Below are 25,089 nucleotides of genomic sequence, written 5' to 3' on the forward strand. Positions count from 1 at the left end.
AGGAGCGCGTGGCCGGGTTCGCGGGCGGCGCCCCCGCTCCTCCCCGCGGGCCGGGCACACGTGGGCCCCGGGGCGCCGCCTCCCCGCGCCGCCCGCCGGTCCCGCGCGTCCCCACCCACCTCGGGCCGCCCCCGCCGCCGAGCCGGCCCGGGGATAAAGTGGCGGCGCAGACGCCGCGCCCTGTCGCCGCGGAGCCGGCCGCGCGCAGCTCGTCCCGGCCCTGGCCCGCCGCAGACCCGGACCCGCGGCGCTCGGGGAACGCGATTGCGGTGCTCGTGGCCCCGGTAACTGCCCCCCCGACCCCCGCCCCAGCCCGCCAGTGCCGCCGCCGCCAGGGGCGAGGCCGGCATCGGGGTCCCCGGCGCGCTCGGCGAGCCCGCGCCCCCCGCGTGCGTGTGTCTGGCGCGCGTGGCGGTGCGCGTGGCAGTGCGCGCGCGCGTGTGTGTGCGGGCGCGCGCGCCGCCTGCTGCCTCGCGCCAGCCCCCAAACCAACTTGTCCCCGGCAGCCGCATCTCGCAGCCGGTGGTGCGCGGACCGCGGGCCGAACCCCCGGGGGTGCCGGTGGCGTTTGCGGGCACGGCCGCGGGGCTCCCTTCCCCGCGCGGTCGGGGACACGCGGGAAGCAAAGTTTGCCGAGGAGCCCCGGGGGCACGTCGTCCCGGGGGGCGCCTGTGTGCGGGTGCGGGGGGCGGCCCTCGTGTGCGCGCAGCCCCTCCTTCCGCGGCCCCTCCCGCGGGTTGTTTAGGAAAAGTGATGCCACCAACTAGCAGCCGGGGCTCCAGGCGCCGGGTCCCGCCCCGGGGAGCGAGGAGCGGGGCGCAGGCTCCCGGCTCGGCACCCACGGCCCCGCGGGCAGGACCGCGCGGCGGGAGCGGGTGGGTTCGGCTCGGCTCGCCGGGCGCGGACGCTCGAGGCTGCCGCGGGCGTGGGACGCGAAAGCCGGGGCGGAATGGAAGCAGGTCTGTGACCGCGGCTTTGGGGTTCGAGCGGCGAGGGGGGGGAGCGGGGCGCCCTGCGCCTCGTGCCCGTGCCCCCTGGAAACTGTTCCTGGGAGGTTTTGCGATAGAAGGGGCTTCTCGCAGCTGGGTCTTTGTACCCAGCGAGCTGACTGCAATTTCCCCTTGATTACAGCTAAAATAGCCCTTAAGATGAAGTTTCCTGAAATGATTTAAAATAAACACAGATGGGAAGGGGTGGAGGTAGGGGGTTGGTGGGGAGCCGTAAGGAGGCACTTAAAAAATAAAGTGAGCATTTTCTTAAGGACAAATGGAATTTTTTTTTTTTTCAGTCTTGGAGAGGTTTGCAAGAAATAGATGTATTTTTAAAAATCTCTGAGATGAAGTGTTTTTTGCTGGCTCTGGGCAAGGCTTTCCTCCAGTGCTCCTGACTTTGGAATATATCCCCCCTTCCTTTCAAGGGCTTGAAGACCCCTCCAGAATGCCGGAGGAGAGTTCCCCCCGGCGGACCCCGCAGAGCCTGCCGTACCAGGACCTCCCTCACCTGGTCAATGCTGATGGACAGTACCTCTTCTGCAGGTACTGGAAACCCACAGGCACACCCAAGTAAGTCCCCCACCACCCAGGGGCCTGCGCCGCACCTGCTGCCCGCTGGCTTCGGTCTCCTCTCCCCCGCCAGGGCCACTTTCTCCATGACCTACTTGCCATGCCTTATGAGCGTCAGGCATGGCTGTGTTGACACAACTGAGTTACAGACTTAGAGAAGCAGCGAGAGCTTGCTTTTTCTTTATAGCTGGGATACAGCTTCTTCCATTTGGCAGTCTGCAGAAATTCCACAGGACTTTTTGTTTGGGGCTGGAGTTGATCTCTCGGTGGACAGACATTTGTTGCAAAGCAGCCTTAGCTGTTGAAGGTAGCCTGCAAACGGCTGAGCAAGCCCACACCGTGTCCGTAGCTCAGTCTCCGTGTTCTTTCCCTGTTGGTCCCCAGCTCCCGACACTGACACACGTGTGCGACCGGGAAGAAGGGGGCCGGGGTGGGTGGGTGGTCTTTCCTCCCTGTTCTTGCCAGCTCGATTCCTTGGTGCGTTTCTCCGTCCAGGGTTTGTCTTGCCGTTAGAAGCAGGCGCTGGAACTCTGCACCACCAGACAGCTGGCTTCCTGCTGCGAGCCTTCTCTTGGATGGAGCAGGAAAACCCTGCTGGTTTGTGTTATTCAGGGAAAGAAATTGTATTTGTGGCAACCAGTTGGCCTGATGACAGGCGGACATTTTCCTGCTCTGGGGACAGTTCACCTGTCTCCTGTGGGTCGCGGTGGGGTACGGGTTGTGTGTCTCCCAAATCACCCAGCCCTAGGACAGCCATGCGACAAGGTGTGCATGCAATACAGCCGGTGGGGCGTTAGAAGTGCAGATAGAGACCTGTGGAGACCTGGCTTAAAATCCTGGCTACAGGAAAGCTGTGCCAACTTGCTGTGACGTTGTCTCTGGTGTGCCTCCAAGGTGGGTGATGGGCTAAGAGTTCCTATGAGTTCTGGCAATTATCTTTTTCTGAGATTTCCTATAGGTCTGTAAGTGCCTGGGTGTTAGAGGGAGGGAGGAGGGAAGGAAGGAGAGAGAGGGTTGTCAAGTATTATGATGCTAATTAATCATTAATTCTCTACCCTGACTCGCCTGGCTGCTGAATTGCATATCCTTGGTTTAACTTCTAACGAATTAGTCCACGGCGAGTTATTTGATCACTGAAAGAGGACAAGGGACTTTTTCCTGTCCCGTCTCGGGCTCCCAGGGGCTCTGTTGGTGGGGCTGTGAGCTTGCCCTAGTTTGCGGTCAGTACAAGAAGGAGGGCCTGCCGTCCCAGCCAGGGCAGGGCGCTGGGGGAGTGGGTTGGGAATGGCCGAGTTGGCCGCCCTCCCCTCGGCCGTGGGTGGTTTGCTGAAGTTGCATGGTAGGCGGCTTTCTCTGCTGTGTTGCTTTTGCTCTAGATAGAGATGGCAGCTCAACATGGTTGGGGCTGAGCCGTGTTCTCTGCCAGTCAGCGTGTGCCCTGGGGTGTCCGCCAATGGGAGCCAGAGTGGCGAGTGAGTGGGACTGGGGAGGCAGTAGCACCCTAGGATTTGCAAGTTAAGGGCAGAAGGACTGACGTGGAAATAGCAACAGAACCACTAGTGCCTGTGGCTCCATGAACCCTGCCCATCATGCTACCCTCATCTCAGAGAAGGAGCCGGTGAGGTCAGGGGCCCTGCCCGGGTCGCATGGCTAGGCCAGGTGCACTACCCCCCTGGAGATGACGCAGACCCGTGAACTCCCTTTTGGGGTTGGGGTGATCCATCTGTCAGGGGCAAGGTTCGAAACATTTCATAACCAGTCCTGGGCAGGTAGCACGGAGCAGGGTCCTGACAACAGCCTGCCTTACGTGTTAACCCTGTGGTTGCTGGATCTTGGGGAGATCTGCGGGTCATGGAGGAGCCGTCCCGGCAGACAGAGCAGTGGGGAGGGGCAGGGGCTGGGACAGCGGTTTGTGCCGACTGGGCTGCATGCGTACCTGAGGCCAGCTGCTCTGCACCCTGCCATTTTGCAGCAGTAGCTGAATAGCACAGTCCTGTCTGCTTTTCCGACAGAGGAGGCCCTCGGGTGGCCTGGGCCTGGGCCTCCACCTACCCCGACCCCACACCTCCCAGGGCCCTTTGGGCTTCATCAGGGTTGACTTCATCTCTCGCTTAGTCATGAGCCCTCCCAGCTAGGAAGACAGAGGAGAGGAGAGAAAGACGAGACTGAACTCTCTGGGCCTCCTCTACTGACCGCGGGAAAATGTCGGTCACATGTCCCTTCTCTGCACCTGCTGCTGTGTCCTCTCTCTCACAGAGGCCCTGGGTCCCCGGAGCCATCTGGCATCCATGGACCACCTTTCCCGGGAGGCCCGCGCCTGCTTTCCTTAGTTGGCGCTCGTTTGGGTTGGGTTCTGGTCAACAAGTTGGCTCCTGTTCCTTGGAGCACTTGCTAGATGCAGCAACCCAGAGCTGTAGCCTGTGGCTGGTGTCAGCAGCGAGTCGGCAAACCGGCCCAACCTGCTCCGTGGAAGCAGGCCGTGCTCCTCAGACAGGACGCGGGGAAGGGAAGAAGCCCTTTCGGGGGTAGCCCTGACGATCTGCAGGAGCAAATGCAATGCTGGTTTGAATAGAGCAGGCCCAAGTCTCCGAGTCCACTCACCACGGACGAGAGAGCCCACCCCTCCACCTGGCAAGTTCATGGCCTTCTGGTAGGAGTCCATGGTCATAACAGATAGCATACTTCAAGTACGGCAGAGTTGCTTCCTCCAAATTGAGCACCAGGGACCTGTTTTGGGGTCCGGAACCATCGATTTCATTTTATCATCACACCTGTGTGAGAGACAGGCTTGTTGCTATTCCTGTTTCCCCATGAGGAAATGCAGGTTCAAAGTCGGAATGCTTGGCCCCACATGGCCCCACTCGGATTTGGTGGCTGGATTTGACCCAGACCTCACCACTCCCAGGCACTTGCTCTTCCCAGCACCCCCGCCCCCCGAAGGAGGCCCGGTTTTGTTTTCACAGGTGGGGGTTTCCTGATGAGTGCTTTCATTTGGGGTTAGGGCAGAGATCACATCCCTGGGTAACGAGAAACCGAGTAATTAATTTGCCTCAATTGCTTCCATGTAACATGGTGAAAGTGGGAAGTAGATCAAAGTTCTGCCTCCATGCGGAGAACAGAGCAGAGGAATCTTATCACGCCCCGGCTGGCGGCTGACTTGCCCAGATGCAGCTGGAACGCCAGCAGTTTTGCTTCTCGGACCCGTGGGGCCTGTCCTTGGGGGTTGGGCTGCCAGGATGGTCACGCTGCTCTTGTGCCCTGGAGGAATACTTGTAGCACCTGTTAGCTCAGTCCACGGACTGGGTGACTCTGAACCAACCGCTGCCCACGGGGACGGCTGAATGACATTGCCGGCATGGAAGGTGGCGGGGGCCTGGAAACCATCCTCAGATGATGACTTGGACTCCCAGGAAGTCCTCGTTTGGTTCTGAACGGCCAGGGCGGAGCACGTGGTGGTGGTCGGCCTGGCACCAGGTGGGCGGGAGGTGGGCTGCGTGCCTGCGCCGAGAGAACCTTGCCTCTTTGTTTCACTTCCAGTTCTGCGCTGGCAGAAGCCTCCTAGAACCAAGCCACCTCTGGGGACCTCACTGGCTTTGCCATGGTAGCTCTTCCCTCCAGGCACCCTGCAGCCACCCCTCGCCAGGGCTGCCTCCTCGGTACCTCCTCGCCTCCGCCAGGCTGAGCTGCTGCCTGAGGGTGGGCCGGCGAGGGGGGCCATTCTGGAACCTGCTCAAGTTCTCAGAGCCACGGCTGCTGTGAGTAGATCAAGAATGAATAAACTCAGGCTCCCCCCTCCCACGGTTTCTCAGTGTTCCCTGGGTCAGCCCCACCCTTTCCTGGGTTGCCCTTCCTCTGTGGAGCTCACCCCTCCACCCCCCTCACCCCCCCTTGTTGGGAGAGTCAGGCAGGACTATCCCAGGACGCTTCCTCTGCCTGGGGCAGATCCATTCCCCACAGCTGGGGCCTTTCTGGATGGCTCCCAACATGTGCCCACCTGCCCAGACCCCTGACGGCCTCCTCACATCAGCCCTGGGTGTGGCCATAGGCCAAGGAGAGGAAGAACCCTCGCCATCTGGCTGGACACAGTTTCCATCCCTTCTGCCCCTGGGACATTTCTCACTCAAAGATCAGGCCGGCTCCCACGGCACACGGCCAGGTTTTCTAAGCAGGGCCAAGCCAGCGTCTGTAGTGCCCGCGCCCCCGCCCCTAGGTGTTCGGCGTTCTGGGGATTTTTCTGCAGGTTCTGCTTTGAGTGCACAAAGGCCCAGGAAGTTCCCATCTCCCCATAGGCCCTGTCGGCCCCCGTGCACATGAGCTGCCTGGGCGAGGGGCAGGTGCCACCTTGCTTGCATCTGTGGCCGACTCCTCCCCAGGGCAGCTGACTTGCACAACATGTACATCCCTTCGAGGAGCCCCTCTGTGGTCCCCATGGGGAGAAGGATGGCTGAGTTCCCCCCTGGCTTGGCCTTGCAGCTGAGGAGTGGGCAGGGTACCCTCAGGCAGGCTCCGAGGGCCCTTCTCTGCACCTCCCACTCCCCTGACCCCGCTCTGGGCACTCAGCCTTTGTCAGGCTGCGACTCAACACGTGCGGTCAGCAAACCCTTCTTTACTGCCGGCTGCATGGCCCAGGTGTTGTGCTGGGTACCAGGTGACGGGGAGGGTGGCAAAGCCTCTTCTGTCTGAGAAAGGGGTGGAGATGGATAAACGTGTGGAAGATGACAACGGGATGTGGCAAGGACCCGGGGCAGGCCTACTGCTCAGCATGCAGAGCCTTGTGCAGGGCAGGGAAAGGAGCCCCCCAGGCAGCTGCCAGCCCCGGCTTGTGAGCAGAGCCCCCACTCCCCTTTTCGTCTCGTGTCTTGAACAGAGGGGACAGGGAGCAAACCAAACAGTGGGAGGATCAGGGTGGCGTCAGGAGCCGCAGGTCTGTGTCTTGGACAACCCGCAGGTGGAGGTGTTTGTGGGAATCCAGGTGGGAGGCCAGGAGGACCCAGCTGAGGCATAGACCCCGCTCCAGGAGGTAGCAGCGGGTGGCGCAGGGAGGCAGCTGAGGACTGCCAGCGTTTTGTCTAGTGACAGGGAGGGGCAGGTGCCTGCACAGGGAGGATTCTCTTTAGCCTCCTGGGGTTGTCTCTGGCAGGGAGGACATGCGGGTGCCCCAAACGGGGCGCGACAGCCAAGGGGCACCGGCCCAGCCAATGGCACCATGCTCCAAACGCCACCAGGGAAACGTGGGTCCACGTCGGTCCCCAATGGCTTTCGTGAAGTTTAGCAAGGAATCCTGACTCACTGTCTCCCTGCCGTGGGGGGTCACAGGCTGGAAATCTGGTGCTTGGTGATGTGTCCCCCGACACACAGGAAACGGACCCTGCCCCGCTCCTCCGAGTTGTGACGTCATTTTCAACCAGCTTACTGCCTTTCGGTAGCACCTCTGTATTTTACTTATTTTAATTATTTTTAGAAGTTTCTTCCTCTCGTAGGGAGCTGTTATTTCTCTTGCTGCTGTCTCTGCCTTTGTAATACCATAGAAAATGGTCTTATGGTTAAATAGGGCACTGCTCCTGGGCTTTTTCTTTTCTTTCTTTTTTTATTTCTTTCTTTCTTTTTTTTTTTTTTTTTTGAAGTCTTGGAGAAGCAAAGATCTTTTGATGGCAGGAGAGGAAGGGCCACTGCTATTCTTGCGGTTGATTTTTCCAACCGCTTCGTTAAGGGCTAATTTCTCCCAGTTGCTTTAAGAATGTTCTGCAGATACAGATCTGGCTTTGTTTTGCAGTGGAGTCTAAGAAAAAACTCGCAAAATAAGCTGCCTCCTGAATGGCAGCCGTTGTCCGCTGTTGCCCATTTATCCAGTTCCCGGCACCTTTTGGGTTTAGATCTTCATCCCAGATGCACTTTGCCCGCGAATGCAAACCAAACTACCAGCCTTTGTGTGAATGGAGGAAATGGGCTTCCGCCGTGCAGATTTTTACAGCTGAGATTACAAGATGACCCTTGTCCCATATTTTCGGGTCACCCAGGGTTCTTCTTGGTAGGAGGTTCTGTTCATTGCACACAGCCTCGCTCCTTAGGGCGTGGGGGTGGGGCTGCCCTGGCGGTCATTAGGTGACACTGGGGTGACTTTGTTCTCTGTGCATCTGAGGGCTACAAGAAGAGCCGCACGCCACAGGTCACTGCCCGTGCAGCTGCCCCGAGGTGACATCCCAAGCCAGGCCGCCCCTGCTGGCCACTTGTTCTGCTTCTTGGTGTGCGGGCAGGAGATGTCTGCCGGGTCAGAGCTCTATGAGCCTTCCAGATGGAGGGCAGGTGAGAAGGAGTGAGGAAGTGAGGAAGAGGATGAGAGAAGTGGGGGAAAAGGAAGGAGGAAAGGGGACAGGGAGTGAGAGGGGGCTGGAGAAACAGCAGGCTTGGGCGCTGGGCATCCTGAGAGAGAGAGACTTGCAGAGGCTCCTGGCTGCTGTGCGGGGTTAGACCTAGGTGAGTGCGTGCTCCATCCTGGAAAGGAAGAGGGACCATAGAATGTGTTGGGCTCTCCACTAGGAGACCAGGCTCTGGGCCAGCCTCCTCTTTTTTTAATTTTTTATTTATTTTTAACAAAAGAACAAATGCACTGTTTATTTATTTGCTTTTCAATATCTTAAACCCTTGTGAGGTGCAGCATCACCCAGTGGGCTTCACGGGAAGGTTGCTCCGGCATCGGGCACAAACCCTGTTTCTGAGAGCACGAGCCCCCTTTCCCCAGGTCGCCCCGGTTTTGTTGGGTTTGCCGCCAGCAGTCACTGGGCTGTCTTAGGCACGTTGCTTGGCTGAGTAGAATTCTGTTTCTTCCCCGGCACACAGACCTGCAGTTTTGAGAAGTGCGGTTTGCTCTCTTTGGTTCCGGAGACGATGCTGATGGCCAGCAAAAGTGGCCTCGCACCACCGTCTCCCAGACCTGGTTCCTTCTAGAGGTCCTGTTCCCAGCAGGCCTCCACCAGCTCCAAGATGGCAGAAAGAGCCAACCTGCTCATTGTACAGATGGCAAGACCGAGGCCCGGAGAGTGAAGAGGAATTCTCAGGCCACTCCCAGGGGCTGGTGTTTCTTCTGTGCCGAGTTGTATCTCGGGCACTGCTGCTGTGCCGCCAGCCCGTTTGGAGAGATGCGAGCTGAGGCCCAGCTTGGGACAGCTCCCTGTCTCCCCTCCGAGTCCGCTGGCTGGACCACGTCTCAGCAGAGTGGTTCTGTGGTCTGTGGGCTGCTACGTGTGGGCAGTTCAGTGGTTCTCCGGGAGGCCGGTCAGGTGGACTTCACAGATGGTAGAGACGTTCCTGGAGACCCCATGCAAGGGAGTGGGCAGGAGGGGAGACATGGGAGGCAGAGAGCCCTGGAGACCTCTGGGAAAGTGAGATTCTGGGGCTGGGGGCTGCGGGTAAGAGGACACTCGAGTAGAGAGGAAAGGGGGAGGGACAAAAGACCGGAAAGGGGGAAAGATGGAAGCAAATGAGAAAACTGCCGTGGCCCTGCGTGGCCTCTGCTTGGTGTCTCTTGTCAGAGAGTTGGGCTCCCCAGGCCATTGACAGCCTGCTGGATGGGAGATGAGAACCTTCTAGTTAGGAAATCGCTGCGTGTGGATGTCTGAGAGGTCTCACCTGTGGGTCCTGTTGACGCCTCCTTTATGAACAAGTTTCTGGGGAGTGGAGGAGAGCTCAGCTCCCGGGGCATGGCCAAGAGCAGACCCTGGACACTGTGGAGAAATTTCCCGATCGTGTCCCCATCAGTTTTTCTCTTCTTTCAAATGAGGGGTGGCAGCCCCTTCCCCAGGGGCTGGCTGGGCAGGCTTTGGGCGAAGTGCTGGGACCGCGCCCGGCACACAGGGAATGAGACGAGGCAGTGAACACTCCCTGCCGAGTCTGAACTCTGGCCGCCTCCGCCTTCCTCCCCATGATGGGCAGTGGGGACCACGTGCTGGGCGTGTCTGTGGCTCACCACTGTCCTTGGCTCCTTCCACCCTGCGGCAGGCATCCATCAGAGGAGACCCGGAGTGAAAGCCCTGGTGATTTCTACACGTCCCGCCGTGGCCGCGCTCCCCGGAGTTGCCTGGCTTTCTATCACCAGGCCGTTTGCCCCCCCCCCCCCCCCCAGCAGTCAAATCACAGCTCTGATTCATGCACACTGCAGACTCCTCCATAAACTAAGACAAAGCTGGCTGCTTTGTTTATAGAGCAAAGGCAGCGAAGCCACGGGGAAGTCAGTCGGCAGCGGTGAAACTCTGCGTGAACGCATAGCGTAATGGGACGCTTTCCTGCACGGCCGACTCCACGGCACTGGGCGGAGGGCTGGACAGCCTTTCACTCTGTTGGCCGGGATCCACTCCACAAGGTTTCACGGAACCACCCATCCCCACTCAGTGGCCCGTGTCTGAAGCTGTGTTTTTCTCCTGTGGTCCTGCATGTGTGTTGGGGGATCTATGGAAATGTTTGTGGTGCCAGGAAGGAGACCGTAGCTAGGGTGCTGTCCCACCATTCACCAGTAGAGCTGTCTGGGGTGCTCGAGTAACCCGTCAGCTGTTACTGAACCTGATTCTGTGCTGGGCTCAGCGGGGTGGGTCTTCTGCCGCTCCTGGCGGGGCTCTGACTTGATCTGTGGGCGCCGGCAGGCCAGTGAGGCGCTTGCTGATCTTGAACGGTGTTGCCCAAGGGTCTGGCATGAGGCTGTTGGTGGAATCACCTCCGTTCTCCATGTGCTCTCTGTTCCTTGATCAGATCAGCCCAGGTCGGGAGCAACATAGCAGCAAATGCTAGAAGTGCTTTGGAAGTCTCTGCTTGTGTCAAGTGTGTCAATACTGGGGGTCACAGTGAGTCTGGAGGGGCCGCCGTGTGGCATGCTGGGTAAAGTTGCCCCCTGCAAGGCCAGCATCCTATGTGGGCACCACTTTGGGTCTTGGCTGCTCCACTTCCAACCCAGTGCCCTGCAATGGCCTGGAAAAAAACAGTGGAAGATGGCTCAAGTGTTTGGGCCCCTTCCACCTACATGGGAGACCCAGATGAAACTCCTGGCTCCTGGCTTCAGCCTGGCCCAGTGCCAGCCGTTGCAGCCATCTGAGAAGTGAACCAGTAGATGGAAGATCTTGCTGTCTCTCTCTCTCTATTGCTTTTGCCTCTACCTCTCTCTCTCTCTCTCTCTCTGTAACCCTGACTTTCAAATAAATAAATAAATCTTAAAAAAAAGAAAGCAAGTCTAGAGGCCAGCCCAAGGCAGCCTGTGGGCCCAAGAGCAAGGCATGGCAAATACTTTGTTGCTATTTATGGTGTCTTCCATAGGGCGAAAAGCTCTTGGAACCAAGAGTTCAGATCACAAATAAAACCTTATTCCTGCCTCTGCCTGAACTACTTTAGACCAGTTTCCGACTCTTGGGCCTTCCAGAGAGTTCCCGGAGCTCTTTTACATTTTTGTGACTCCAGGATGGGTTGCATCTCTGAGCTGCTTTGGGGGCAGAATTCCCATTGAGGTTTTGTTCTGTCTCCTCCAGGGCTTCCCTCTCGCAGAGTGGCAGGCCTGGCCCAAAATAAGGAACCGCAGATACATCTGTCTCTACAGGTGATCCTTTGAGGTGCTAGGTGGTTCTGTGTCTCAGCCAGTTTAACTTGGAGGGGAAACTGCACGGGCACGCACACAGGTGGCGTGGGTGCCGCACCCTAGGTGCTTTCCATCTTAGCAGAGGGATCAGGGTGGGTGCCAGAATCGGGGGTGGGGGGTGGGGTATGGCTCTGCAGGCGTGAAGTGAGCTCTGGGTATGACCTCAGCTTGTGCTGCTCAGCAGTGGAGTTGCACACGCACACTGCACCCTCCTGCCCATGCGTGTTCTGACCCGCCCGTCGCACGGGCTCTCTCCGAGCACCCCCGTATGTGCCGGGTCTGCTTCCAGTTTGGTGACACAGGAACAAAGTGGCTCTGTCCCTGCCTTTGAGGATGTCAGCGAACATTTGTCAGGGAGGCGGTGCCAAGCGCCGTGGGCGTTCCTCGCGAGGGCTGTGGGTTCTGTGTTGGGGTTTCAGAGAGAAGTTTAAGCTGAGTCTTGGGGGCAGAAGGGGCTTTCCAAGCAGCGAGCTGGGAAAGGGAGCCTGGTACGCTCTGAGAATGGCAGGGATTCTTTGAAACTGGAGTCTAAGGAACATGGTGACCCCCGAGGGTCCTCACTGTGACCTGTGGCGGGATCGCGGCCTCTGTGCACCTTGTAGTCGGGGTCGCGTGGGGCTGGGTGTTGGTCACAGCCTGGCACATTCAAAATGACCGGTCACATGTCGCAAAGCTGCCTGGGGCGGGCTCTGTAAAGCCTGCCTTTGCACACCTGTGCCTCCCTGTGGTCTCATGGTGGACGTCACAGCCGGCTGTGAGCTGGCCGGGAGTTCATCCTGTGCCTTGATGTCCAAGGCCACCCAGGCTCAGAAACCCCCACTGGGCAGCTGGCAGCAGATACAGATGGATGCATGCCAGGAATAGACTGTGCACAGAGGCTGGGCCCGGTGCAGGCCCAGGAGTTACCCTCTCTCTGGGGCCACCCCCTTCTCTCCTGCTAACGTCTGTCCCCGGGTGATGACTCATGACCAGCTTCCCTTTCCCTTTTGGTATCGTTTGCAGCCAGGACTGGCCACAGAACCTAGCTCCACCCTGAAAGGCAAGAGAGAGCAAGTTGTGGGGCGTCTCTTTCTCTGCCCTGTCCCGCTCACCCCCTACTTCCTGCCTGGGGGGTGCGGGCAGCACATGGGTGCAGCTTGCATTCCTGAGAGGACAAGGCCACGAGCACAGAGAGCAGAGGACACACTCAGGGACATCTGAGTCCTTGGTGGAACAGCTGAGCCAACCTTGGGTTGGCCTGCAAATAGGCGTCGGCTGACGCTGATGAAAGATCTGTGCCTGTGGTCTGAGGCCTTCAGCCTTCAGCCAGATGCATATCTGAATGATGGTGGGTGTGGGTGGTGAGTGCTTGGGCTGCCGAGGCTTGAACTGAGCCCCGGAGCGGGCCAGGAGCACGTGGGAGCAGGAGGAGGAGAGGCATCCTGGGCAGGTGGACCAGCCAAGCAAAGGCACGGGGGATGCTGGAGAACTGTGGAGCTGCCGCCAAGGCCCGAGCAGGCCTTGGTCCCAGCCTAGCCGGGTGCCGGGCAGAGCCTGTCTCACTTTCCCTCCCCCACCACAGCTGCGGCGTGAGTCACAGGTCGGGAAGTGTTCCCCAGGGCCCTGTGGCGGGAGACCAGCGCCCTGCTCGTCGGAGGGGGCTCTGCCGGGGGACCCCTGGGCAGCCACCTAGAGACCCCAAGGGGAAAGCCTGACAGAGATCGGCACTCAGAGCTCACAGGTGGAGAAGGAAACCAGGGCCTGGTGCCATAGCCTGGGCCCCGCGGAGCAAACCTCGCAGGACCGAGCCCCGCTGCGCTCCATCACAGCTGAGAAGCATCGTGGGTCTGGAAACGGTCACATTGGAGATGGGAGATAATTTTTTTTTTTTTTTTTTTTTTTTTTTTTTTTTTGTAAGACAGACTGGAGGAGAGGGAAAAAAGCCATTTTCACAGGCTGTGTAAGAGCTGGGGCTGGAGTTACCACCCCATTCTTGGGTTCAGGGTCCAAGAGAGACCTCCCGGCTGTCCTCACCCTGGGTCTGCGTCCCAGCGAGTCCCGAACGAAGTTCTCTTTCGAGATGCAAACGTCTGTCCACTTCAGGGCACGGGCAAGAGAAGAGAAAGTTAAGTCTGACGTGAGCAGAAGGAAGGGACTCATGAAGATGACGGCAGAGCTTCGTGAAGAATAGAGCAAAGAAACCTGGAAGTCGGTGCTTTGAAAATGTCAACAAAACTGGCAAGTCTTTAGCCAGAGTGATCAAGAAAAAAACAAATAATTCGGATCAGGAATAAAACGGGACCTTACTACAAACTTCTCAGAAATAAGAATTGGACCAGGCATGCCATGAACAATGGGATGCCAGTATGCTGGATAATTTAGGTGGCATGGACAAAATTCTAGAAAGATGCAAACTATCAAAACTGACTCAAGAAGAAATGGAAAACCTGGGCAGACTTAGAACGAGACCTCGAATTAAGCAAAAAACCGCCCACAGAGTATAGTCCTTCTACAGGTTGGAGAATGGGATCTGTGAAATGCCCGCTGTGCCCTCACACTTCCAGCCGCCTGTCCTCTGAGCTCAGGAACAAGACAAGCACATCCATCTCGCAGCCTGTGTCCAGCATCGCCCTGGAGGCCTGGGACCTCCAGCTGCAGTGCATCATGGGACCTGTGATCCCCACCCAATTAGACAGGCAACCGCGGGAACAGAGGCTGGATGCACGAGTCGGGGTCATCTCGAGCTTGTGGTGTCGCATGGGTGGTTTTATGCTGCCCCGCCATGTTTCCAGCATGTTCTAAAAGGAGCAGTTGTGTGGAAGGCACTGGAGAACCCTGTCCCTGAGCTAGGGCCCCCGGGATGACGGGATCCGGACAGAAAAGGGAAACGTGTTGCGGACTGGCCAGCATCCGAAGGCCTGTCAAGGAACAGACCAAGAGCTGCAGCGCAGGGGCTGAGGCTGGAGAGGGCCTTGTGTGCCTTGTTTGGCCTTTCCCGTGAGGCCAGAGGGAGGGTGCTGGCATTAACACGGGGAAGAGAGCAGGGACTTCCTTCCCTGGCTGAGGGGTACAGAAGTAGAAGGTGCAGAGGAGGGGTCCCTGGGAACAGACTTTGTGGAGGCCACGGGGCCACAGGCTCCCTGGGCCAGCAGCTGGCCTGGGAGTCTCCTCCTGGCCCTCACTTGGGTGGTGTCAGTTAAAGCAGGGGGTGTGGGGAGAAGGTGGCTGTAAGGATGGTTTCATGACAGCCTTCCCAGGATCCATCAGGGGCTCCCTGAAGAGAGAAGCATGCTGGGTGTCGAGGGGCCTCCAGCTCCCAAGCTTCTAGGCCCCAGCAAGAGAGGCCCAGCAGGGTTCTGCAGCATCTGTAGGGGGGAGACGAACGCGGAGCGGTGAACGCTAATCTCTCCTTCCTTCCACCCACCCATCTGTCCGCCCTGCCTACCTTCCACGCATCTGCCACCCATCCACACAGCCGTGCACCCAACCATCTGTCCAGCCATCCCCTCATCAGCACCTGCCCACACAGACGTTCATCCACCTGTCCACCTATCCACCCATCTTCCTTCCATCTGCTTCATTCAACACGTATCTGCTGTTTACCAACCCTACCGACCTTGGGTGGAGAAATCATTAAGACCCCATAGTCCCTGACTTCCAAGAGCTCAGCACAAGGAGAAAACAGGCAGGCACTGCCGGGGTCTGGGGCCTTGACCGTGTACTTTGCCTGGAGCGACTGGAAAGCTCCCCAGAGGAGGGACCCTCGCAGTCCCGTGCTCATGTGCTGCCTGGGCTTTTGGTGCGTTCAGAAATGCGAACATGACACCAGCGATGGGCGTTGTATGGCTCCGGTACCACCGAGGCACCAGGTGTGAACTGGCGAGGAGGCCTGGCTGATGTCCCTGGCTCAGCCCTGGAGGACTGGAGAGAGGAGCAAATCTTGAATTCCTGCCCTTCTGAACTACTCCTGCACCCAGTTTCTCAGTCAGCTTGCACTGCCTTTGGAAAGGGAGACGGAAACCAGGCTTCAGGAAGGCCCAAGCCCATGTCTGCCCTGTTGTGTCCCTTCTCTGAATCGCGTGAAAGTGGCCAGCGTGAGAAACAGAGTCTCGCGCCATTAGGAAAGCCACATGCTAAAAGGCGGCAGAGCCAGGACTAGAACTCAGGTCTGCTTGCTTTAAAAGCACCATTGTCCCCAACGCCCAGCTCTGCCTCGTGGAAACACCCAGAACACCGTGCACGTAACCAGCCGCGTGCACGAATGACTCTCGGTGCACACAGCCGCCCTGGGAGGTGGGCATGGGACCCCCGTTTCACAGGTAAGAAGACTGAGGCGCCACGAGGCTGGGTGAAGGGAGAACAGCCGTGGTCCGGGAGCCTGTGGCCTCACCGGTGTCCCAGTCCAGACCTGCTCTGATGCCGGCCTGGCCGCAGCTGCCCTTCCCGGGCATCAGGGAGCTCGAGGCCCGGCCGCATCATTCAGATTGGGGCCGATGGCCTTGCACTCCTCACTCCGCCCGCCCCAGCGCCCCTGTGTTCTCAGTCCATTCCTGGTCGTTCGCTGCCATCCACTTGGCATTTCACCACCCAGAAGAACTTGGAGCCATCTGCAGGCCCGGCAAGTTCAGGCTGTTCTTCCAGGAAAAAAACGCGTTACATAAGACGGAGCCCAGCTGCCTGCAGAAGCGCCTGTGGCTTCCCCCGTGGCGTGGGGCCTTCTGCCCAGCAGCGCCTCCTCGGGGGGCCCAGGGGAGGGGCTTTCCCCAGGGCCTTCTGCGCACCTCCCTCCTGGCAGAGTCTGGGCTGCCTGCCTGGTGCCTGGGGGACACACGGGGGTGGTTTCCAGGATCTGGGGTGTCTGCAGAGCCCCCCGGGACCCTCGCCCACTTCCTCCTGGTGCCTCGCAAGGGTGCCTTGGCCTGGCCCAACTGTGGCCATTTCTCCCTCATGCACAGGGCCTGACCTTCCTTTGCTCATCTGAAGTTAGTCTGTTTGGGTGTTGCCAAGGAGATTGGCTGTGTGTATGTGTGAGAGAGAAACTAAACTCAACAGCATGAGTGACCACCCCAGGACTAACTACTGCTCTGGGCACAGACGCTGAGAGGGTGGAGGGCACCCCCGAGAGCATCTAGTGCAGTCCCTGGGCTCAACCGTGGGGAAACTGAGGTGCAGCCGCCCCAGGCCCCCACACTCCGTCCTGCAGGCCTCGCTGGCCGTGGGAGGAGCTGCGGACCAAGTGGGATGAGTGGGGCGGGGGTGGTCAGCTGACTCTCCCGGGGTGGCCAGGAGGGCTTGGAGCAGGGGGACACGAAAGCCGGGTCTGGACAGGAGCCTGCTGGCTGGCGATGGGCCGAGGCCTGGGACTGTGTCTCCTTGGGCTCCTCGGCGTGCTGCTGGCCGCACTGGCGCTCGGCTCCGCGTGCCTTTTCCCAAAGCCCCGGCGTCCACGTGCCGTGCTTGTCTGGGGCTGTTGTAAGTGCCTCACAGTTTTAGTTTGAATCAACCCACTTTCTCTTTCTTTCTTCTTCTTTTTTTCACCTTAGATCTATTTAAAGGAGAAACTTGATTCTAACACAGGAAATGGAAAGCCAGTCTCCTGGCAGGTGCCGTAAATGGAAGGTGATCACGAGACAGAAACAGAACGCCTGTGCTGAATCCCAGCTGTCCGTGGGGCCTTGCCAAAGAGCACCGAGCTAGGAGGCCTCTCACCGGCCTGGAAATGCAGATGAGCCGGCCACGCTCACACGTCCTCACGGGCGTGGCACGGGCCGAGCCGGGAACAGGCAGCCTCCTGTGCCCCTTGGAGGTTATTTAATGTGCTGACCCCACACCTCTGCTGGGTGTCCTGCACCCTTGGGGTTCTGTCACGCCCGCTCCTAAGTGTTGAGCCTTTCTGTCCTTCCTCCCAGGAACTGGTAGTCTAGCTCCCTGCCGTTACGTAGATAGCGGCACCTGCGGCCCGAGCCCGCGGGCGTTGTGTTGGCCCCTGGGAGAATTTCGGGGCAAGAGCTGGAGGTCAGAGCACCCCCTTTCCTTTGCTCTCTCAGGTGGCCTGGCCGTGGGCATCTGCTGTTTGGAACAAGAGCCAACACTGATGTAGGGAAAGAGGGGCTCGGGCTCGGGAGGAGGGAGCTCAGCGTTCTCCGTCCCACCGCCCCCCGGGGCCCCTTGGGTGTTATTTCCCGGAACCTCGGGACAGCTGTGAAGCCCTTCATTAACGGCCCGTCCTACAAGTGCCCTCCATGGCCCATTCCTGATTTCCCAGAAGGCCATCTGCACACACTGCTCCGGACGCAGTCCCCAGGGAGCCCTTGGCGTCCGAGTCTCCTCGGAGCTGGCCAGGGTCCTGCCGTCCAGAGGCCAGCGCGCATGCTAATACAGGACTTGAGCGCTCCGCCCCCTGCAGAACCGCTTTTCGATTAAAAATAGATCATTCCTGGAGGTTGCATCCCCGAAGTGGAGGGACTGGTTTTGAGGCAGGAGCTCTCTGGTGCTGAGGAGTAATAATTTCCATCTGAGTTGCTAACCTAGCTGATGTAAGGCAATTATCCATCTCATTTCACCGCAGCTGACATGTTTTCTGCACCTCTAGGAGATTGCTAGAGGAAGGGAAAATGTGGGAGAGGATAATTAAGCTTAATTAGGGAATCCGGGATGTCGGTTGTGCTGGTTACTGCATTTCGGGCCTGGGGTTGTTGGGCTGCTAAGAGAAGCAGCGGCCTCGCGCTCGGGTCCTGTGTGCATCTCATTTGCAGCGACCAAAGCTTGCAGCTGCGTGAGAGCATGCCCCCCCCCACCTCCCCCCGGCTCTCCCACCTCCCTGACCTCGAGGGCTGAAAAGCGAGTCGGCGTGCTGCGGGCGGGCCAGAGCGTCCCTCCACCCCCCGGCCCCGGCGTGGTTTTCTCCGCAGGCTTCTGTTTGCCATTTCTTCTGCTCTTGTGCTGGGATCCCCATAAAGGTAGGAACTTTATGTAACCCCGATGGGTGCCCAGAGCCTGAGCTGCCTCTGGGCCCAGACAAGCACCCAGGGACTGTGTTCTTGAAGGAGCGAGAGGCCGGTGGCCATGCGGGCCTGGGGCCGGCTTCCTCCTGCTCGTCCCGGCCGGGCTGCCGCCATCAGCACGGTGGGCGTCCCGCGGCTGTGGTGAGCATGTTTCTGCAGGAAAAGCGATGTTGCTATTAAGTCTTGTAAAAGTTGTGCATCTTGGAAATATAATGTGTTTACTATGAAAATTCTGAAAATAGCTTAGGTGTTTCTTTTTAGAGGAAGTGAAGGTGTTAGGATACCCGGCATGGTCTGTACTTGGCTCTGAAACCTTAGTCCTTTGCATTGGGAAACATTGCTCTTCTTTCCTCTCTGTTGACTTTTTTTTTTAAAGGTTTATTTATTTGAAAAGCAGAGTTCTACAGAGAGAGAGAGGAGAGACAGAGAGGTCTTCCTTCCACTGGTCACTCCCCAAATGGCCACAATAGTCAGAGCTAAGCCAGCCTGAAGCCAGGAGCTTCTTCCAGGTCTCCCATGTGGGTGCAGGGGCCCGAGAACCTTGGATCATCTTCCGCTGCTTTCCCAGGTGTATTAGCAGGGAGCTGGATCAGAGTGGAGCAGCTGGGACTGGAGACAGCTCCCATGTGGGACGCGGTTACCGTAGACAGCAGCAGCTCCTGCTGACGCCTCAATTCTGGAGTGAGCAGCATCCTGGGGGGCTGGGCAGGCGCCTGGAGAGCTCCGCGGACTCTGAGCTCAGGCAAGGGAGATGCCCCTCAACGCCTCTCCTGGCCTGTGCCCAGGCCCGCCCGTGTGGGTGGTGCTTCCTGCCACGCTTGTTAGAGATTGTTGGGCTAACATGGATGTGATGACAGGGAGATGACTCGCGGCAGGAAGACATGCAACCAACCACACGGGAGACTAACGTCAGAGCTGCTTCCTGTGCTCCAGGGTGAGTGACACACGGTAGCCGGCTGGGGCTGGGGCTGGGGCTGCTGGGAGATGTGAGATGAGTTGGAGATGGCCCTGGCCGGCCTCACCGTGGGCTTTCCGTGTCGTTCCACTCTCACTGCGTTTCTTGCTACTGCCCCATGAGGAGATGGAGAAGTTCCTGGAGCTGGCCCAGAGTCCCAGGATTCGGGAGCCACAGCAGCTGGATTCACACCCAAGCCAGCTGGCTGCTCCCCTGTGAGCAATCCCACTAACGAATGGGCTGTAATCGAGCAGGGGCAGGCTGACTGTCCTAACAGACCTCAACACATAGTGCCTTCCAGAAGACACAGGTCTGTTTCTCTCTGAGAAGTCTAGAGATGAGCAGTGCAAGTTCTAGGTCTGCTGTGTTGTTCCATGCAGTCACCCGGGCACCCAGGTTCTTGGCATCTTCTTGCTCCACCTCCTATCAGGGTGTGGTCCAGTGACCAGAGCTCATCACAGCCTGTGCTGTGATCCAGGCCATGGAAAGGAGAAAGAGGGCAAGTCTAGGGCAAACGGACTGTTTGAAGTAGCTGTTGTAGAACTCATGTTCCAGTGGCGTGACTAATCATGCGGCCATACCAGCTGCAAGGGAGGCTGGGAAGGGTGTTCTCTATCTGGGCAGCCACATGTCAACCTAAAATTGTGCGCCTGTGGCGGCGGGGGTAGGGGCCGGGGGTGGGGGAAGGAATGGGATTTGCAGGAATGTGCAGCCTTACGGCTTTTTAGGGAAGATTAATGCTGTCCCATGCAAGTGCCCTGTGAGTGCACCATTGTCATGCAGACAAGCAGTGTTGCATTGACTTAGTAGATGCTGTGAAGATCTTCCTTTGTGAGCACCCATGAGCAGTTCCGGGGCTGTGGGAAGCCGGATTCCCTCCCCCGGCTGTGGCAGAGCTGGGAGATGAGACCGTAGCTGTGAATCAGCTTGTGTACTGAAAGGGGACTTGGGGATTGCGTTCATTCGTTCGACTTTGTCGATTGGCACCCCAAGGAAGGGCTGGAGGCAGTGCACTCGCAGTAAGACCAAACAGGCCGAAGGCTCTTCTGCATGATGTCTCGGCTAACATACATGCACACACGCACATGTGTGTGCCCAGGGAGGCAGGGCGGGCTGGGGAAGCTGCCCAAGCACCAGGGATCCCAGCGCATGATGGAGCCAGGATTCAGTGCCTGCGTCTCTGTCAGTGGGGTGGGGCGGGTACGATGCCGAGTCTAAGCCCTGTGGATCCAAGTTCAAGTCCCAGGCTTTCTGACTGCTGGCGATTGGCCTGCCTGTGGGCGCCTCGGGGCTGTGGACATCCACGGCTCCGCGAGCCTCTCCTAAGATCAGGCTTGGTCTTATTCTCCCAGTGCGACTGTGCTTCCCTCCTGGCCATTTCCAAGCTCTTGATCCCTGACAATTCCCATGGCTTGTTTGATGATGTGCCAAGAATTCAGGAGAATGGGGAGTTGATAGACTCGGGGAGCTGGCCAGGTGGCCCTGCCTGTCTCGCTGGTGTGAGGGACTGCCAAGTGCACAGTCGGCTCACTGCACACCCCCTGGCCGCCTGCACTCTCCGGGGTGCCCCAGTGGCCAGGGCGTTGTGGGAAAGCTGCAGGGCAGAGCTTCCTGTGGGTGGAGCAGGTGTGCGGGGTGGAAAGGCTGTGCCGGGTGCAGGGTGAGGAGGAGGTGACTGCCAGCAGGGCCGCCGGCGACTTTGGCTGTGAGCACCGTGGAAAGATGGAGCCTGTGCGAGCACAGATTGGAGTGGGAGAGGCTGGAGGCAGGGCTCGGGCTGGAGGCTGTTGCGCTCGTTCGGGTCTGGGGTAATAAGGGCCGGGGGTGGGAACAGCGGGAGTGGAAAGAACAAATGCAGGAGAGGTGAAGAGCCGTGGGGGGAGGAGGTGCAGGGGTGGGAGCCGGCAGTACAGGGGTCCCAGCTGCACACGAGGGACCCAGGAGACCCAGTGCTTCCGGCTCAGAGCCTGGGGCTGGAGACCAATGGTGGGAGCCCCCAGAGACATGGCCTGTTGGGTGGCACCCCAAGAACTGACTCCCTATGCCAGTCAGAGGCACAGAGAGTTGGCAAGGTGTCCACACCTGTCCTCCTGTCCAAACCCAAACTCTTTTTCACCTAAGCCACTCTATGCTGGAAGCAATAAGCTTTTCTCCAAACCTGATGCAGTCCATCCAGGAACACACGGAGCAGCTGCTGTGTTGCCAGGGAACTGAGGGCAAAGGAGGGAAAGTCCTGGGCTGGCAGAACAAGGGATCAGATTCCCCCGGCGCAGAAGCACCACGGACGTTCTGGCTGGGAGAACCGGGGAGGGGGGGTGTCGCCCCCAGGGTCCCTTTGTGCTGGCTGTTGGAGGATGAGCGGAAGCCCACCAGGCAGAGAGGATGGCAGGGGGCTTCAGGATGTCAGCAGTCAGGGTGGTGCAGAACAGCACAGCCTGGAAGGTCGGTCCTGAGCAAGGAGGTGCTTTGACCTCCATGAGAACCCAGGGCTGGGAGCTGGGACTGCGGTGGGATGCCGTTTCACGCCTGTTCGTCCACATAGCTGAGGGCCTGGCATTGCCAAGTACCAGGAGACCCATGCCCAGCCAGAAACGACCCGAGTGGCCATCCGCGGGAGGTGGGGAGCTAAGTTAGAGAGTATCCTTACCGCGGAGTAGGACGTGGTAGTGAGCAGTGTGCTACAGAGGGCCCAGCGGTGCCGATGAGTCCCCAGAGCATAGGAAAAAAAAACAGGAAAGCGCCACGGTGAGTCTGTTGACGTGGAAGTTCAAGTGCGGGTGCCAGCCAACAGGTTGTTACCTTGCTGCACACAGAGGTGGTTAAGCTACAAAGAAAAGCAGAGATGACGAAACTGGGGACTGTTGGTTCCTCCCTGGGGGCTGAGAAAGCCCACACCATGTTGGTGACATTGGAATGTTGGTGATCTTCTGTGGCTTCAGCAGGTGGGGAGGGGTTCAGGGTGGCCCCTTTGTTAAAATCAGTTAACCTGTGCAGATAAATTGTTTCTGCTTCTTGATGCATGTGTGTTTCATAATGAGAGATCACACAGCCCTGGTGATATGGCTGGCGCTGACCTGACTAGTTAGAAATGAGGGTTTGGGGCACTTGGGAAAGTTTCGTGTTGTACTTTGGATCTGGAAACCTGGAAGACATTAGTGTTGTTCGGATGTTCAACCTCAGTGAGAACCCAGGGCTGGGAGCTGGGACTGTGGTGGGATGCCATTGACATGAAAGTTCAAACACAGGTCAACTGCCATGTCAACAACAAAACCCTGAACAGTTAAGTCAGGGAGCGCAGATGCCCGCCATCCATCGATGGTGTGTGGCCACCATCCTTATGTCCCGGGGGTCTCGCAGCCCAGAAAACGACTGTATGCAGAGCAAGACTGGATTGAGTCTGCAGAGGTCAAGGGGAAACTCTGCTTTGCGATGTGATACTATTGTTGACACGGGGGCCGTTGTTGTGTGCCTGCACAAAGCCAGCTAGGGCATCTTCCCGGGGATAACCGCAGGGACTGGAGGAGTGGGAGGAGCTCACCCCGGGCGGCCACTCAGCAGAGGCGGGGAGCTGAGTGGAGCATGGTCCTGGCACGTGGGCTCTGCAGGGAGGCTAGGAGGAGGACGGTGGGAGTGAGTGGGGGCAGGGGGATGCCGTTGAAAGGGCCAGGCTGCCACGGGGGACAGGCACGTGCCCTTCTGCACCGGGGACTGTGGGCTGCACGCGCTGCTCCTCCCCCATCCCTGCCTGCAGGCACACTAGTTGATTGCGAGCCTCTGCAGAGCGGGAGGGCTGGGGGCCTCTCAGAGCCCCTGGGCCCAGCTGGCTGGATAAGGCAGGCTCTGCAGTGACCCCAGGGGAGTGAGGTAAGTGCCCAAAGAGAGATGTTGGCAGCGTGATAGATGAGGTGTTAAAATGCATCCCCCTACATTTCAGGCCGGTTAATGCTGGATTTCCTTCTGCACATTTATATGGAAATACATCTTCCGCTGGGCTTGTCATTATCCAGTTGGATAACTTCAGGCTAGGCCCATTCCACAATCTAATTAGCTTTGCACTGGGAGAGCGTTGGGAGGCCCGCTGCTGGGGAGGGTGGGCCATTCCAGACCGGCTTCATGGGCCAAAACGGGGTGATTTCTTGAGGGTTGGGTGATAGCATCCTTGTCTCGATGGCTCAGTTAAGGTGGACTGGCTTGGCCGCTTACTGTGCAGTGGGGAGACTTCTTACCGCTGGACTTGGACCTGGCGATCCTGAAGCCAGACTTGGATTTCAGCATCCGCAATGCACCTGCTCTGTGGTGCCATTTTTACTGAAGGCCCAAGTTGAATACAAAGAAGCTCCAACTGCAGATCCGTTGCATGCTAGAGACTCCGCGTTCAGAATAGCGGGGCAGAGTCCTGGGCAGAAGTCATCAGTTGAACCTTTATGGAACCCATGGTTTCAAAGCCAGAGCACGGCAGTGCTCTCTGAAAGGGGCTTAGTGTGGGGCCGGCGCAGTGGTTCACTTGGTTAATCCTCCGCCTGCGGCACCGGCATCCCATATGGGCGCCAGGTTCTAGTCTCGGTTGCTCCTCTTCCAGTCCAGCTCTCTGCTGTGGCCCAGGAAGGCAGTGGAGGATGGCCCAAGTGCTTGGGCCCTGCACCCGCATGGGAGACCAGGAGAAACACCTGGCTCCTGCCTTCAGATCAGCGCAGTGTGCCAGCTGTGGCTGCCATTTTGGGGGTGAACCAATGGAAGGAAGACCTTTGTCTCTGTCTTGCTCACTGTCTGACTCTGCCTGTCAAATAAAGCGTGGGGGTGGGGTGGGGTGGGGTGGTGGTGGCTTGGCACATTTAGTGGAAGAAGAAGCTGTGATTGATTGATAATGTCTGCTCTGAGTTCAGGAGTGGGGACGGTGGCTGGAGTGCCAGGCAGTGTCTGTATTCTGTTTCCTAGATTGCTCCGGGGGCCTTGTGCTGCACTGGGGGCTCTCTAATGTCCTTCTGTTTCTACTATGAGTTCATAACCTGTCTCCTCTGTGTTCTGTGGCCCCTTTATGTTACAGCCTCTCTGGAGAGAGGCGGTGGTACTATTCCAATGGGGAAATGCACATGGCACAGTGTTGGGAAAATCAAAAGTGGGATCCAAAGTGAAACATGCGGTGTGATTATTGTAAGTTCTAATGATGAGTTCATAATTGACTTAAAGATAATTCCAATGTGATCTTAGAATCTGTGGAAAGGGTAAAACTGGAAGGAAGTTCTTGGGTGGTTAGCACTGGGCGGGAGGGTTGTGGATGGATTTGTGTGTGTGTGTGTCAGCTTTTTCTATTTTTCTACAATAACCCACATTGTTCTGGCACATGTACGCTATGTGCGTGTGAGTCGGTGTGTGCATTTTTAAATGCTGCCTGCGTGGAGGCTGGGTGGCTGTTCCACTCCTTCGACTCGACGAGTTCACAAGGCATGAGCAGATAAGGAATCGTACCTAGGGGGGTTTTTGCCCCTCCAGCCTGTGCCGTTCTGTCCTGGTGAGCTCTGCTCTGCCTGCCCCCAGACCCAGGCAGGTGCAGACGGAGACCTGGGTGGGTGGTGAGTGAGGCCCAGGGCGCTGCCGTGGTGCTGCGAGCCCGGCTCCAGCCTGGTTGCCGGAGCTCTCCTGGGAAAGCCACTGCCATCAGCGAGTCGGAGCTGGGAAGGGTTCCATCTGGCAGGCGGCCAAGGGGGATGGCGTATTCCTGCAGACTCAGGTAGTCTGGCCGCCGCTGCGGTGCTCCCAGGGAGCAGTATTTCATAGCCCCGGGTGGCACTGGGCTCAGTCAGCTTTTGGCCCGAGTGTGCCTGCTGCTCGTGAGCCGGGTACAAAAACCCGGGGCACAGCCCAGTAAACCAGGCCATGCAGGCTGCCTGGAGCAGCCTGGCCAGGTGCATGCGCCCCTGTGGCCGTCCTCGGCTTCTTGATATAAGCGGGTCTGACGCACAGAGGGAAGGGACCCGG

At 58.4% G+C, this 25,089-nt stretch overlaps 1 protein-coding gene across 1 annotated transcript in view; it reads left to right on the top strand.

Annotated features, from left to right (window-relative positions):
* Nucleotides 1-203: 203 nt before the first annotated feature.
* MGLL (monoglyceride lipase) overlaps nucleotides 204-25,089 on the top strand; it is a 108,246-nt gene continuing 83,360 nt past the window's right edge. The window contains exons 1-2 of the mRNA XM_062200095.1: nucleotides 204-284; nucleotides 1,418-1,562. Coding sequence (XP_062056079.1) covers nucleotides 1,438-1,562 — 125 coding nt within the window. The 5' untranslated portion in view covers nucleotides 204-284; nucleotides 1,418-1,437. The remainder of the gene's footprint in view (nucleotides 285-1,417; nucleotides 1,563-25,089) is intronic.

Source organism: Lepus europaeus, chromosome 9, assembly GCF_033115175.1.
Source record: "Lepus europaeus isolate LE1 chromosome 9, mLepTim1.pri, whole genome shotgun sequence".
Lineage (NCBI taxonomy): Eukaryota > Metazoa > Chordata > Mammalia > Lagomorpha > Leporidae > Lepus > Lepus europaeus.